The 16254-nt window shown below is 36.6% G+C and overlaps 1 protein-coding gene across 1 annotated transcript in view; it reads left to right on the plus strand.

Annotated features, from left to right (window-relative positions):
* The window catches only part of CEP126 (centrosomal protein 126), a 79354-nt gene that overhangs the window by 33089 nt on the left and 30011 nt on the right, over window positions 1-16254 (plus strand). Inside the window, exons 5-6 of the mRNA XM_025356427.1 lie at window positions 7842-8040; window positions 11423-13556. Coding sequence (XP_025212212.1) covers window positions 7842-8040; window positions 11423-13556 — 2333 coding nt within the window. The remainder of the gene's footprint in view (window positions 1-7841; window positions 8041-11422; window positions 13557-16254) is intronic.

Below are 16254 nucleotides of genomic sequence, written 5' to 3' on the forward strand. Positions count from 1 at the left end.
TTGTAATAAATTTAGGTAAAAAGAGTAACTTTATGGTAGAAATGGGTTTTTCCTCACTGAAAATCTATCTTGAATGTCTTGAAAAGATTACAGAGTCTCCTGGTTCTTCTACAGGATGGCATAAGTGAATCATCTAGAAGTAATAGGATAGACCAATCAACCAGTGGGTACCCTCGGACATCCTGTATCTTCCATTTATTTATTCCAAACATTTCTTAACGCTACTACATGTAAAGAAGTAGATCAGGCATTATAAGGGGATATGGAGAAGTATATACTATTGTAAAATATAATCCCCAGTGTATAATCTAAAAGATAAGTGAAATCATGCTTCAGAAATATAGAATAGTGCCAAATGAGTAATTACAATAATACATAAAATTCATTTATATAAATAACATCTACAATTCAGACAAATTATGTTAATATTTTACCTGTGCATAATGTTATTCCATTTTTAGAATATTTGTGGTCAATAGTTCCCTTGATTAGGACTAAGAACAAGTAAATGTATCCTCTTGATCCTAATTAGAGTTCAGGAAAGACCTCATGGGACAGAGAATTCTTCAGCAAAGCTTTGAAGAAAATAGTAGTTATTTGGAACAAGTGAGTGGATGGCATTTTAGACAGAGAGATGAGCTGTGCAAAAGCCAAGGGCAATCGAAGCCATGATATACTCTAGCAGTAAGAGCATGTGTACATCATAGAATGCAAAATACAGATGGCTTTGCCAGATACAAGATTGGAGAGATAAGTGCATCTGTATGCCAAGAAATATAAACTTTACCTTGAGAGTTTAAGAGGAGTCAATGAATAATTTTAGACAAATTAGTGATAAGGTAAAATTTTCTTTTTAAACATATTATTCCAATCCATTGTGAACAATTGTGGATAATGGATTGAAAGGTGGGGATATTTCAATAAATGTAGAAATTATATAGCCTAGAGCTCAAGAGAAACTTAGGCTAAAGGCATTTGAAGCCATGGTAATGCATGTGGTCAACTATGGAGAGTATGTGTGTGATGAGCACTGAAGAACAGCAACATTTAAGCAAGTGGGAAAAAAAGAGATGCTTGCAAACAGAATGGCTAGAATGGCTCATATAGGACTAGGAGAGGTCAGTACTATGAAAACTAGGGAAGGATAAATGTTCATGGGAAAAAAAATAGTTGACAGAGATCAAATAACTTCTAAAGAATCAGACACATAATGTCTGTCAGTCAGGATCCTGGCAGGAAACAGGAGGCACACTTAAAAGAGGTGACTGACAGGTTAAGTAAGGGACTATAAAACCAACAAAGGATGGTAAAGCACCCCCAGAACTGACACAAAGTCAATATTACCAACACAGACCTGAACTGAAAAGAGCTGGACTGTAGAAGAAGGAGGCTGGACAGGTCCTGTGGTCTTAGGGAGAGGAATGTAAGCCACTGCTAAACCAAGCCCAGCAGGGAGGAAGTCAGAGGAATAATTATCAAAAACCACTTTGTTCTGTCACCCTCGTTTCTCCTTCTAGTCCCTTCCACTGGCCAAACTCAGCCATAAATCAAAGAGCAAGGGACGATTCAGTCTCTTGGAGCAGAGTCAAGTAGAGAAATGTGGCAAATGAATCTGGAGAGGCAAAGAGAGAATGTCCAACATACAAACAATGTGTCCACTGTATTTCACAACAAAAGAAGTTACTGGTGGCCGGGCGCAGTGGCTCAAGCCTGTAATCCCAGCACTTTGGGAGGTCGAGACGGGCGGATCACGAGGTCAGGAGATCGAGACCATCCTGGCTAACACAGTGAAACCCCGTCTCTACTAAAAAATACAAAAAACTAGCCGGGCAACATGGCGGGCGCCTGTAGTCCCAGCTACTTGGGAGGCTGAGGCAGGAGAAAGGCGTAAACCCGGGAGGCGGAGCTTGCAGTGAGCTGAGATCCGGCCACTGCACTCCAGCCTGGGCGGCAGAGTGAGACTCCGTCTCAAAAAAAAATCTACTGTAGGTCAGGCAGGGTGATTCACGCCAGTAATTCCAGCAGTTTGGAAGGCCGAGGTGGAAGCATCACTTGAGCTCAGGAGTTCAAGACTAGACTGGGAAACATGGCAAAACCCCATCCCTACAATTTTTGTCAGACCAATTTTAGTGCAGTGGTGGGGGCAGAAAATATAGTGCGATGAGTTGAAGAGAAATGGAGAGCAAAAAGAATAACAAGTTTAGTTTGACTGTGAAAGTTAGAGAGTGATAGGACAATAGCCAGAGGAGATGTACGGCCAATATATGGCTTTTCCCTTAAGAGAGATCTTATGATATTTAAATATGAATATTAAAGTGATAAGCAACAGAATTATAGTCTAGAAAGGTAGAGTAGAATTTGAGTAAGTACTTATCCTGTGTTGGACATTGATTAGCATGGATTACACATGTGAATGAGATATGGTCCTCTGCCTAGCAAGGGTTTGCAATTACATTATAATACTGTTTGTTGGTCTTTACAACATAATACACATGTAATACTGCATAATGGGGATTGTTACAGAAATACTAGCAAAGTAATAAAGAAGTACAGCATTGAAGGTAGAAGGTAGTCTTAGAGAATGAGTTAAGATTTATCAGAGAAGCATGTGTTGGGTTTTAGGCATGTGCAGTGCTACAGTGTTGTGAAAGGCATAGACCCCCGAGGAAATAGAACTTATTCAGAGTGGCAGGGCTATAGGATGTGTTGCTGATGGGACAGGGGATGATCTAGAAATGTTGATTGTGATCAGATGTAAAATGTTTGTATGTCTAGCAAGTGAGTGTGAACTTTATCCTGTAACCAGTGGGGAGCCAATGGAGGTTTCTCAGCAGGGAGTGATAGCATCCTCTTTATTATTTTAGAAAGATAAATGGTGCAAATGTTGGAGAATAGAGAAGATAGAGACAAATTGGAGGCAAGGAGACCAGAGAAGAAATTATTGGAATAACCCAAGGGATAGATCCTTACTGTCTAAACCATAACAGTGCTATTTTGTATAGTGAAGAAAGGATGGATCTGATAATAAAAGGTTTTGAGTAGTGAGAGTATGAGAGAGAAGAAAGAATGAAGATAATGTGCTTTCACAGTGCAGAGAAGTAACATGAAGAAATAAGAGTTTAAGGATATTGATCAACTAGAAGTATAAGAATTGAAGTATAGGCTGGGCATAGTGACCCATACCTGTAATTTCAGTGCTTTGGGAGGCTGAGGAAGGAGAATCGATTAAGACCAGGAGTTCAAGATCAACCTGGACAATATAGCATCTCTACACACACATAAAATGTAAAAATTAGCTGGGCATGCTGGCACACACCTGTAGTTCTAGCTACTCGAGGAGATGAGATAAAAGGATCACTTGAGCCCAGGAGCTGGAGTCGCAATGAGCTATAATCACACCACCGCACTCCAGCCTAGGTAACAGAGTAAAATCCTGTCTCAAAAGAAAAAGGAGAAGGAGAAGGAAAAAGAAAAGAACAAGAAGATGAGGAAGAGGAGGAGGAAGCAGAATTGGAGAATAGACAGAATAGAAGCAGAAAGAAAAGATACTTTATTAAAAGAATAGATGAGTTTGGTATAGGACAGAGGAAATAGAAAAAAGCAAAAAAAAAAATCAAAAGCAACTGATATTTTGAGTCTTGATGATTAAGAGAATGTGATTAACTTTTTTAAAATTCCCTTTGAGCCTTCTGAATTTTTTTTTTCTATCAGTTGTTATACTTCATGCTAATTGGATATTTTAGTCTCACTCTGTTGCCAGGCTGGAGTGCAGTGGTGCGATCTCAGCTCACTGCAACCTCTGCCTCCTGGGTTCAAGCGATTCTCCTGACTCAGCCTCCCAAGTAGCTGGGATTACAGGCACATACCATACCCAGCTAAGTTTTGTATTTTTAGTAGAGATTGGGTTTTACCATTTTGGCCAGGAGGGTCTCGATTTCTTGACCTGGTGATCCACGCACCTCGGCCTCCCAAAGTGCTGGGAATACAGGCCTGAGCCACCGTGCCTGGCCAGATATTTTCAGTTTTGAAAAACTCTTGTAGAATGAAGAAAAGCATAGGCATTTTTCTTGTTCAACAGTGTGCAGTTGCTTGAAGTCTTAGAAGAGTTAAACTGTCAGAACAACTTTGTTTTCCCTGTAGCAAACATGTAGATATGATTACAGCAAGTCTATGCTAGCATCATTAAATAACACACATCATCTTTGTTTTATGAGAAATGATCTTCATTGTGCATTAGAATACCTAGTTTTCGTGTTATTTTAATATGCTATTTTGACTTTGACTTCATGATATCTATGTGTGCATGTTTATATATGTATCACATAAATTCTATGTATTTGGAAAACAAGTATATACAATGTATAGTGAGAACACTATGATTTACTTATTAAAAAGTTAGACTTCTCTCCACAGATACCCAATAGTCTTAAGTAATGTATATGAAAGTGCTTTGTAAACTATGAAATTCTATACAAATATGAGATATTGGAATATTAAGAATCAGGTGTTAGGTTAGTGGGCATATTTTTATTTATTGAAAATTTGATTAAGCTGAAATCATTGATAAACTACTATCATATTAAAAATACATTTTCAGTGGAACGTAAACCTCAATGTATTAAGAAATAAAGTAATGCCATGAAATAAGGGGCTTACAAAGAAGCAGAGGTATATCAGTAAGATTATTCTAATGTGGAAAATGTTAGTGGTAGATAAAAACAAGATGTGGGCGATGTGATCATGTAAAAGAGAAAAAAAAAGTACGATAAAGTGCAGGGCATTTAGTGCTGAGGCCCCAAGACAAATCAGAGAATAGTTTCTCATGAACATAGAAGCTGCTTCAGCAAATAGTGAGACATAAAAATATTAATAAGGGAGTAAAGTTAAAAATATAAGAAGTAATTAGTCTTCTATCACCACCAAATCCTTATCATAAAACTAATGTGCTTGACCATTCTGGAAGGTGTAAGGTAAAAGGGAGATATATTGTCTCCTGTATTAAATGGTTAAACTTCAATAAAATGATACTGCTAGATATCTATCTCCAATATCCATGTATTTGTGTTGTGGCAGTTGATCCTGAACTACGTGCTACACTGAGAAATCTGGCCAGAGCTGAGCAGTTATCTATTGACCTCTATTTGCCCTTTGAACGCATGCTTTAAACCAGATTGTCCAGCCCATATTCCTGTATCTGTATGAGTAAAAGGATTCTGAGAAGTGAAAATACTCTAAGAGCCAGAAATAAGAAATGGTGAACCTGAATAAGCTATGTACATTTTTCAGTCCATGTGAGAGGACACTGATTGATCAAAGGAAGATCATGCATGGACCCTATGGACAAAAAAAAAAAAAAAACATGAATCAAAAGCCTAGAGGCAGCCCAATAAACCAAAAAAAAAAAAATCTTAATAAGGCTATCTCTCTACTTGCCTGTCCAAATGCTTTTCCACCTGTGCAGATCCATTCCTGCCTGTCCAGCTGTCTCCACACCTGACCCCTACTTACCTGATCAACTGTCTCCTCCGCGGGTCCCATTGCGGTCCCACCACTTCCAAATTCTTCCTAGCTACCCAACTGTTTCTCCTACCTACCAGCCCCATATACTGCCTATCCATCCATCTGTACCCTCTACTCTTCCAAAGACCTTTGCACCAGTCCCATTACTGTCTTACCCAATTAAATATCGTCCTCGTCCTCCAACCCCGGCTACTTCCAGCATTTCTAGCAGTTTCCCTCATCTACCAGCACCAATTCCTTCTTGCCTACCTGGCCATCTACCCCACCCACCCCAAAGGTCTCCAATCATTCCTGACCCTGACTCACAGAACAAGTTATTTTACAAAACTTTCAGACCCAAACATTTCCTTCCAGCACAGCGTTCTACCGCAGCCACTCTAATGCCTGCCCTTGTTCGTCGTTCCCTTCCAGCTCGACTGGTTGTTTCCCCAACCCCTTTGGAACCTCTCCCTGTTTTGAAGCCTTCCTGTTTATCCAGTCACTCCCCTCATCCACCAGTCCCCACTCTTTCTTATGTCACTCCGTTGCCTGCACATCCTGCTAGCTTGGATTCTTTTCAGTCAGTCCAGCGATCTGTTCCACAAGCCACAGCATTGTCAAATCAGCCCAAGGCCTTTGCAGATCATCTACCAGCCTCAGTTCTCTCCCTTGCATCTCCCTGTCATTCTCCATCTTCTTCTTTGCCTTCATCTCCTTCTACTTCCACATCCTTTTCTTCAGCCTGTATACCGTTTTCTTCCTCATCTGTTCTTTCCTCTTCTTCGACTTCCTCTTCTACTTCTCCATCCTTACCTCCTTCATCTATCCCTCTTTTTTCCTCTCCTTTGCATTCATCTTCCTCTCCAGGTTTGCCTCCAACTTATTTAGCTTTTCCCTCTCCAATTTCTCCTGTTTCTTCTTCCTTTATGATTTCCTCTTCCTTTCCCCCTATTCTTCACTCTCCTTCTGTTTCTACCTCCCCATCTCCTTTTATTCCTATCCACCCCTTCAATCCTCCTCACTGGGGGAAGAAAGTAGAGAAGAGAAGAGAAGAAAGTGAAGTAGAGAAGAAAGGAATAGAGAAGAAAAAGTTGACAGACGACAACTTTAAAGGTAAATAAATTGAGTTTATTAGATATTTTGTAGATATAGCAATATTTTGTTTGGGAAGGGCGACTGAAGGGGAAGGATTATGTAAGAGTAGGAAAGTGTAAAAGGAAGAGACAGAAACATACTCTCAATGTTCAGGAACTTGTATTAAATACCTTCTTGCTCTCCCTGATTAAATGTGTGATCACAAAGGGATAGTTAAGAATCTAGTCATCTTTGACCTTGACTACTCCAGTCTGTCCAAATAAAGATATATATGGATATTGGAGATAGGTAATCGGTATATATCACATGTGACCATCGTCACCTTCCAAAACATTTTTATTCTCATTAAAGTGGGAATAATTTAATAATTTAATTGAATTAGGAATAAATGCTCTTGGGATTCATACTGCCAGCCCCAGTGCAGCAGCATTCGGCTATATGATAGTCTCATCCCCATCCTATCCTCCCCCAAAAATCTTTAGTTCTTTGCTTTCACTTTGTATATGTACTGAAATGTAACATGCTATAGCTTTGCAGAAGATACAAAATTCTAATAGAAAATGATGTCATGCACTGAAAATGTTTGAATGACCCCTTAGCATAGTAAAGATAGACTCTATATTAAGGGTACACTTCTGTGGCATAAAAACCATGCTTATATTCCTATTTATATTCCTGAAATAACTGAAAATAAGTGAGTACTTGGCCTCCATTGAGGAAGATCCAAGTTCCCAAAGCTAGTTAAATAGGGAGGAAATTCCTGCCGACCCCGACAAGCAATTTTTATATTTTCTATCTGCTTGAATCTTCAGCCAACACTATTAGGGTTACAGTTTTTTCCTAACCTACCAGCCATGACATCAACTCAGAAAGAATGGTAATGCAGTATATTATTATCCATATAGGAATGCTCTTAAAGACCTGAGGACTAACTCTACACAGGAATTACTTCTACCCTTATCCCAGATGATAGAGGGATAGGTTATAATAATCAAAGCCGTTAATTACTGGGCATTCCTATATGAAGGTGGAGTTCTTTACTGGCACTTTAGTCTCACAACTATTTTTATTCTACTATTGATTGCCTTAAATTCTCATTCTAACATGTCTATATATTTCTCCAATATCCTTATATGTGGTTACCTGGACAAACACACACATATTTCACAAATGTGTCATGTATATACATATAGAAAGAAGTTAACTTTATTTAAATGTACTAAGCGCTTTCTGTGTCTGGTTCACAGAGCTATAGATTCTGCCTTGCCTTCAGCATTATCAAAAAATGATCACAAACATCAGAAACAACTCTTATCCAGAATCAATTGTGATAAAGAAATGAATGAAAACATGAGGGCAACCTTGGCTACTAGCAAAAATGTGTTCCAGCTTAAACTGGAGGAAACTCAGAAACGCCTAGAAGATCAGCATCTAAGCAATTTGCAAGTATGAAACTATAAAAATGTTGTTAATATTTTAATTCCTTGTACTAATTTTGCTCCACTTTTGCAATGTTCTCCACTAAAGAAATATCTTACTAGCTAAGAGTGGCCTTGAAAGAGTGTGGAGGAATCAGCACAAATTCATCATAGAAACTATAGAAATAATTTTTTAGTTTTTTCCTTACCTTTGAAAGTACAATGTAGTGTATTATTGTTAGAGATTGTATTATAAAAAGCAACCAGAAAAGTATAAAGATGTAGGTATTAGTTTCTTAATGGAAATATGGCAGGATTCACTAGAAATGATGTTTGTAATCTATCCCTAGAAGGCCATATACTTTGTTATTTTTTCCACAACTGAATATAGATATCGGCTGATTTTCCTACATGTCCATCCATGTACTTTATTTTTCATTAATAATTATACACATTTATGAGATTTTTAATAAACCAATATCAAGATTAAATTCATAACATTGACCTGATTCATCCAACAATTAATCAACAGTGGCAAGGCTAAGAAGGCAAAACAGAAGATTCCTGGCAGCTATCGTGATGTGCCTTCCTACCATAAACAACTATGATTATGAATAAAATATATAAAACAACTGCTTTTAGACATGAGCCAGAGGCAGTGCAGGATGTGATCTTGAAAAGGGGAAACAAATGACGTAAGCCTTGTGATCACCTAGGCTTTCTATGTCGGTATATTGCCTGAATAAGCCTTAAAAAGATCCACTAGTAACCCAAGCTACCTATTAAACAAAAAAACTTAACACTTTTTTCTGTTTTTCTTTTCTTTTTTTTTTCTTTTTTTTTTGAGATGGAGTCTCACTCTGTCACCAGGCTGGAGTGCAGTGGTGCAATCTCAGCTCACTGCAACCTCCGCCTCCCAGGTTCAAGCAATTCTCCTGCCTCAGCCTCTCGAGTAGCTGGGACTACAGGTGCCTGCCACAACGCCCAGCTAATTTTTGTACTTTTAGTAGAGACGGGGTTTCACCATGTTGGCCAGGATGGTCTCAATCTCTGGACCCCATGATCCGACCGCCTCAGCCTCCCAAAGTGCTGGAATTACAGGTGTGAACCACCATACCTGGCCAACACTTTCTTAAAGAAGACTATGAAATCTAAATATTCAATAACATGATGCTCACAATGTCAGCATTCAATCAAAACTTACTAGACATATGAAGAATCAGGAAAATATGACCCATAACCAGGAGAAGAGTAGTTAGTATAATCAGACAGAAATAACAGAGATGATGGAATTAACCAACAAGGAATTTTAACTTATTTTTGTAAATATTTTCAAGGAATTAAAGTAAAAATGTACATAAGAAAAACAGTTTAAAAAAGAAATAAACAGACCTTCTAGATCTGAAAAACATACTGTCAGAAATGAAAAATTGACTGGATGGGCTTAACTTTGCAGTAATTGCAGAACAAAAGATTAGTGGACTTGAAAACATAGCAATAGAAATTATCCAAGTTGAAGCTTTAGGAGAACAAGGCTGGAAAAAAAATGAACAGATTGTTAGTGATCTGTGAGTCCATATAAAGCCATCAACACATTTAATTAAAATTAAAATTTAAATAAAATTTCACAAAGTGGGAATGGCAATGTTTAAAGAAACCATCACTGGAAATGCTAGAAATTTGATGAAAATTGTAAATCCACAGACTCAAGAAGCTCAACAAACTCCAAGAAGGATAAGTGTATGCACACACACATACCACAGAAAGGCACGTAAAAATCAGATTAAAGCCAGAGGGAAAAAAGATATGTTACATGCAGGGCAATAAAGATAAGATGGACCGCTCATGTAACTTATGAGCAAAACTTGAAGTTAGTTGATCATGTTTCATTATTTAATGGTGGAAAAAAATCTGAAAAAAAAAAAGAGTATTGTTTATGAAATCAGAAATTGCCAAACTTCTTTTGAGGTGATTTGGGAGATGAAGCAATTACAGACCTATGCAAACGGAAATCTTAGAGCCATGGATGTCATACTTATATCTAGAAGGATCTTCTAATGCAAATTTCTGTGTCTCTCTAGATGTAACCTCAAAGGATGCCTTCCAGGCCTGATTTCATCATCATTATCAGTTAAAACAACTTAGTTCCAAGAACAGGCATTGAAGTAGCTGTGCTTTGTTTTATTCCCTGTTTGGCTGAGTGACTATCACTTTAAGAAGTATGCCAAAGGATGTGATAAATAGGGACTAAATGCTAAAACTATAAAACTCTCATGAATAATTTTTAAAACTTACTCCATAATACTAAATCAATAAGAACTAACTATGTAAATTAAAATATTTGTATTCTGTAATTTGTTTACTTTAGTTCTTAGTTTACTTACTGGGCTAAAAAAAGAATGTAATTTCATCTGATACCATAGTATGTAAATTTTTAAAATTTTCATATTTTAGATAAATCTAAAATGTACAATAAATCTTAAGGGATATCAATTTTCTCTCCATTCAGCATTTTGACTAGATATACAATTTAATGTCTTCTTAAAATTTATTTCTGTGTATGTGATATAGATTAAAGCATTCTAGATATGTGTGAGAAAATAGAAATATTTTTAAACATTTACCATACGTTGAAGTAATTTTGAAATTTTATTAAAGACTGATAAATTTCATGTAAATTTCAGTGAAATAGTGATGAAAATGTCTATGGAATTTATGGAAATTACTGCTATGCTAAACCTCCAAAAGGAGTCATTAAAGTCAATAGTTTTTGAGTCTAAACCCATATGAAAATTACCTGGGGAATTTAAATTATACCAATATATGGACCCCATCCAAGTGTTAAATCAGCAGGACCCAGGTATAGATATTTTACACAGTTCTTTATGTGATTTTAACATGTAGCCAGAGTTAAAAGCCTTACTACAATCCACAAAATTAAGTTTTGTAAAAAAATGTAGCCCCTACTAACAGGAGGCTCACATTAGGATCGCAGAGCTTTTAGGAGCCTCATTCAAGTCCAGTGAATGTTTTAGGAAAAAATACAATTTGTAAATAATTATTTTTCAGAATCTCACTTGCTATTACTAAGCCTTCAAGAAACTTCATACTCTAAATGGAATAGCAGTAACAAAAATATTTTCTAAGTTATAACTGTGGCTAGAATAAGCAGGTATTACTTTAGGAGTTGAAATCAAAGCAAGCATACTATATTATAAGTCTTTGTTACCTCCCTATTTTTTACCTTGAGGATTGCTGCAGCGATAAGAATTATTTATATACCCACGATATTTATAGTCATATTACTCTATATGCAAGGAGATTTGGGCTCAGTAACAATGGTATGTTGAATCATTAATCTTGGCATTTAAAAGTTTATAAGCTATAAAACAGTGTTCTTTTTTTTCCAGAAATTTTGTGATGAAGTAAATCAGATAACCAATTCTGAAACCCTCTCAAGTATAGACAGTCTTGAGCCTACAGAGCATGAAGAAATATATTTAACACTTAATAAGGAGCATTCCACATCCATCCAGTGGAATACCATTTCCCTCAAACCAGCAAATATGCAATCAACTAAACTCAGCTGCTTTGATGAAGATAAACTGGCATTCTCTAAAACTCAACATATAAATAATTGGCTTACAAATGTAGATGCTTCAAATACTCAGGATGTCACACCTTTCTCAGATATTTTAAGTAAATCTAATGTTCTACCTTCATGGGAATATTTTAATAGTAAAGAACAAAATCCGTCTTCTTTGAATGGAACAGTGGAAAGAGCCAAAAATACTGCTAATAATTTAGTACCCTTTGTACCTAGCCCACCTATATTTGTACTAGATAAAAAATGTGAAAAGACCTCTGAAACTAGCACTGTAAGGATAACTGACTCCACTTCTGGAGCATTCAAAAGAGAGAGGCCGTTAGTTACTGAGAGCCCAACATTTAAATTTAGCAAATCCCAAAGCACTTCAGATTCTCCAACCCAGGAAGTGGCTACATTTCCAGACCAAGAGAAATATTCTGAATTAAATCAAGAAAATGGAACTACTTCAATTCCTACTTCATGTGTACCAGTGGCAACGCCTTTAGTTTTGCCATCTAATAAACAGTCAGCTAGACCTTCAGCAAAGAACAGTATACACATAAAAGAAATTGATGCAGTGCAGTGTTCTGATAAGTTAGATGAATTGAAAGATGGTGAAGAAGAAAAGATAAAATATTTTAATTGCAATAAGGGAGAGTTGCCTTTATTTTCAGACAGTTTTCAAGATGCCTATATACCTCACAATCCGGATTCAAAAGATGAAAAACAAAAATTCGCTGAAACATCATCCTTGTCTAATGTAACTTCTAATTATGACTTTGTTGGCCAGCACAAGAAAATGAAATACAACATCCATGAGAGAAATGGTGTGAGGTTTCTTAAAAGTATTTTAAAGAAAGAATCTAAATATGAACATGGTTATCTTAAGGCATTAATCATAAATCAGAGCTTTAAGTTTGGAAATCAAAAAGCAGCAGCTATCAAAGATAGTATTGAATTAACAAAGGAAAGGGGAAAAGGTGCAGAAATTCCAAAGACTATTAAAAAACTGAGGTGGTTTGATGAAACTAGCAGTATAGAAAACAATGCTGAAGACAGTCATTCACTGAAGAATAAAACAGGAATAACTCAACAGCATTCTCAAAAATTCTGCATTCAAAGTGGTGCTGGAAGCAACATAATTAGTGTTTCTGCTTGTGCTGTAAATTCTGCTGCTAGAAAGAAGTCCAGGGAGGATTCTATCTCTGAAAATGTTACGACTGGAGCAGACCATACGCCTTTGAACTGTTTTATACCTTCAGGTTATAATTTTGCTAAACATGCCTGGCCAGCCTCAAAAAAAGAGGAAAGTAAAATCCCTGTACATGATGATTCTAAAACTAAGCAAGGTAAGCCACAAAGAGGTGGAGCAAAAATAATTAGAAAACCAGGATCTGCAAAAGTCCAATCAGGCTTTATATGTACAAACAGAAAAGGCACTGTCATTGAACCACAATCTGCAAGCAAAGTCAACATATTTACACAAGCTCAGGGAAAATTAATTATACCTCGTCCTCCTCCTCAATCTACATCAAATATTAGAAGTGGTAAAAATATACAGGTGTCTCAGTTTCAATCAGTAACTCCTGAAAAGCCTCAAAATATTATTACACATAACGGTTTTAATTCAAAACATGTGCTTCCAACAGAACACAATTTGAATCAGTGGAATCAGGAAAGTAGTTCTCCACTGTCAAATGCTTGTTCTGATCTAGTCACTGTGATACCATCACTGCCATCATATTGTTCTTCAGACTGCCAAACTTTTGCAAAAATAAATCATTCAAATGGCACTCAAGCAGTTGCCCAGCAAGATGGGACATTATATTGCACCCAAAGAAGTCCTGTTTGTGAAGAAAGTTATCCATCTGTGACTCCAAGAACTGCTGAAGAAGAATCGGTTCCCTTGTGGAAAAGAGGGCATAATGTCCTGCATCAAAATAAGAGGGCTACGGGTAAGCATAAATTTATAGCTTTTTATAGATAAAATGTACACCTTTGTTAAAGTCATGTGAAATTGTTCCTATTTATGTATGGATATACATACTACGTAAATATTAGTATTAAACAATAGCTGTATAGAAATAACTTACCTCCAGGCCGAGCACAGTGGCTTACACCTGTAATCCCAGCACTTTGGGAGGCCCAGGTGGGTGGATCACTTAAGGCCAGGAGTTCAAGACCAGCCTGGCCAACATAGCAAAATCCCATCTCTACTAATACAAAAGTTAGTCCGGCATGGTGGCACATGCCTATAGTCCCAGCTACTTGGGAGGCAAAGGAAGGAGAATTGCTTGAACCTGGGAGGCAGAGGTTGCAGTGAGCCGAGATCGCATCACTTGCACTCCAGCCTGATGACAGAGCAAGACTCTGTCTTCAAAAAAAAAAAAAAAAAGAAGTAACTTACCTCCTGTAATATTGTGATTTTTGGCCAGGCACGGTGGCTCATGTCTGTAATCCCAGCACTTTGGGAGGCCAAGGTTCGCGAATTTACTTGAGATTGGAAGTTTGAGACCAGCCTGGCCAACATGGCGAAACCCTGTCTCTACAAAAATACAAAAATTAGCTGGGCATGGTGGCGCATGCCTATAATCCCAGTTGCATGGGAGGAGGCAGGAGAATCGTTTGAACCTAGAGCCCAAGAGGCGGAGGTTGCAGTGAGCCGAGATTGTGCACCACTGCACTCCAGCCTGGGTGACAGAGCCAGACTCCATCTCAAAAAGAAAAAAAAAAATTGTGACATTAGTAGCTGAAGTTTTTAAGAGAATGAGCCAACCTGTGCTCAACTGAAATTAGAAACTTTTGCCAGCCTCCATTTTTTTCCATGACTTTTCCTGTTAGTTTAAGAGGAAGGACAAGGAATAGGATCTGATTCTTGTCCCATATTATTCTGTCATTACTATTGTAGTCAAATTTTCCATCAAAGAAAGCACAGTGAAAAATATTGTTTAAATTATTATAAACAAGTGAATACATGTAATTATATTCATTTTTCTTTAAAATGTTTGTTAAATTGAGTTGCTATAAACTAATATTAATTAGATATACCTGATTCTCCCATTCCCTTTCCCAAAGTGTGGTAGCTCCGCTTTTATCTGCTCTATTGGTTTTTGTGAGAGCAAAAAAATGATATCATTGCCTTGAAATAGTTTTGAAAATTAATCTCTATAGAATGCCATTGCCCTTACTAGCTAGTTGACTCTCATAAAACTTCTTTCCTCCTATGAGGGAATAAACTAGAAAGCAATACATTTTCCTGCCAATAGGAAACAGTTGCCTATTGAGAAATAGGACTGGAGTCTGGAGGCAATCAGAAAAACAACTCTTGTTTTTCCAAAGGTATGAATAAATATTGATATATAATGAGAGTTTAAAATTTAATATTCAAAGTCATCTTCAATTAAACCATGAGTTTTTAAGGACAAGGGACATTTGTGTAATTCATCACAGTATCCCCAGATCCTAACAAGTGTCTGGCACTTAGTAATCACCCAGACTCTACTTGAATTGAATGGATACAAGCCACATTAGCGGAAGGGAAGCTAAATGCAGACACTATAATCTAATAATCTTCATTACTTGGTCTACAAAAATCTAGATTTTAAAAAACTGTTTCTGTCACTAAAATTACGATTTTTTTAATCCAGTCATTTCAAAATGTAACTTTAGTTTTCACAACACTTCAAAAAATGAAGGTATCATACAGATTAAATATTCTAAAATAAATAATGATGGTTACCCTTTTTGAGTTTCTACCTTGTACCAGTCACAGTACTAAGTGTTTTATACTTATTATCTGATTTAAACCTTCTAATAATACTGAGAAATAAATATTTTTAAGACACTGTTTTGCAAAGAGGTAAGCAGAATTATCCAAGGTCAAGAGCTAGTAAATAGCAGAATTGGTATTTTGATCCAGATCTCTGTGGTTCCAAGTCCTGTGCTTTTTGTACTAAAACCATATAGTAAATATAGTTATTAAGCAAATATCATATATCGCACTCCGCTAATTAAGAAAAATATTAGGAAACTTACAGTTTCCCAATATATGTACAAAAGGGTAGCATATTAAAATTATCTGATTCTCTGATAAAGGAATGGGATACATTTTATCTGGAGAAACCAATATTTTCCCGACATTTAATCAAAGGAGGTACTTCTCTCTCGGACCTTCATATAAGGGACATTGGAAAATATAATGAATTTTAACATTCTTAAATGTTCTTAAATATTCACACTGTTGTAAATATCTATACATATTAATACAGTGATTATACTTCAAAAATATAACAATATTAACAATACTGAATATTTTGTATGTTCAGTCATTTAAGCTTTTTTCCCAAAACTGTTTAAATATAAAATGCTTCATGTGAACTCTTTGTTAATACTGGATTATAGTACAGTGAGCATTTGTGGGATTTCTTTTCCTACACTTTTATTTGCCAGTTCATTTTATTTTTATACCCTTATGCATCCAGAGTTGACAGCTGTAGAGAGCATCTTGTTCTCAATTAGCATTTCCAGAACACTCTAGCATAACTCTCTAGGAAAACCTCTTCCAATTAGATCCAAGCCATTCAACTATACCACCTCCTCATGTCTCAAGTTATTTCCCCCCTAAACGATGGCTTTGATATTTGGTTCACAGTC

Source organism: Theropithecus gelada, chromosome 14 (genome assembly GCF_003255815.1).
Source record: "Theropithecus gelada isolate Dixy chromosome 14, Tgel_1.0, whole genome shotgun sequence".
NCBI lineage: Eukaryota > Metazoa > Chordata > Mammalia > Primates > Cercopithecidae > Theropithecus > Theropithecus gelada.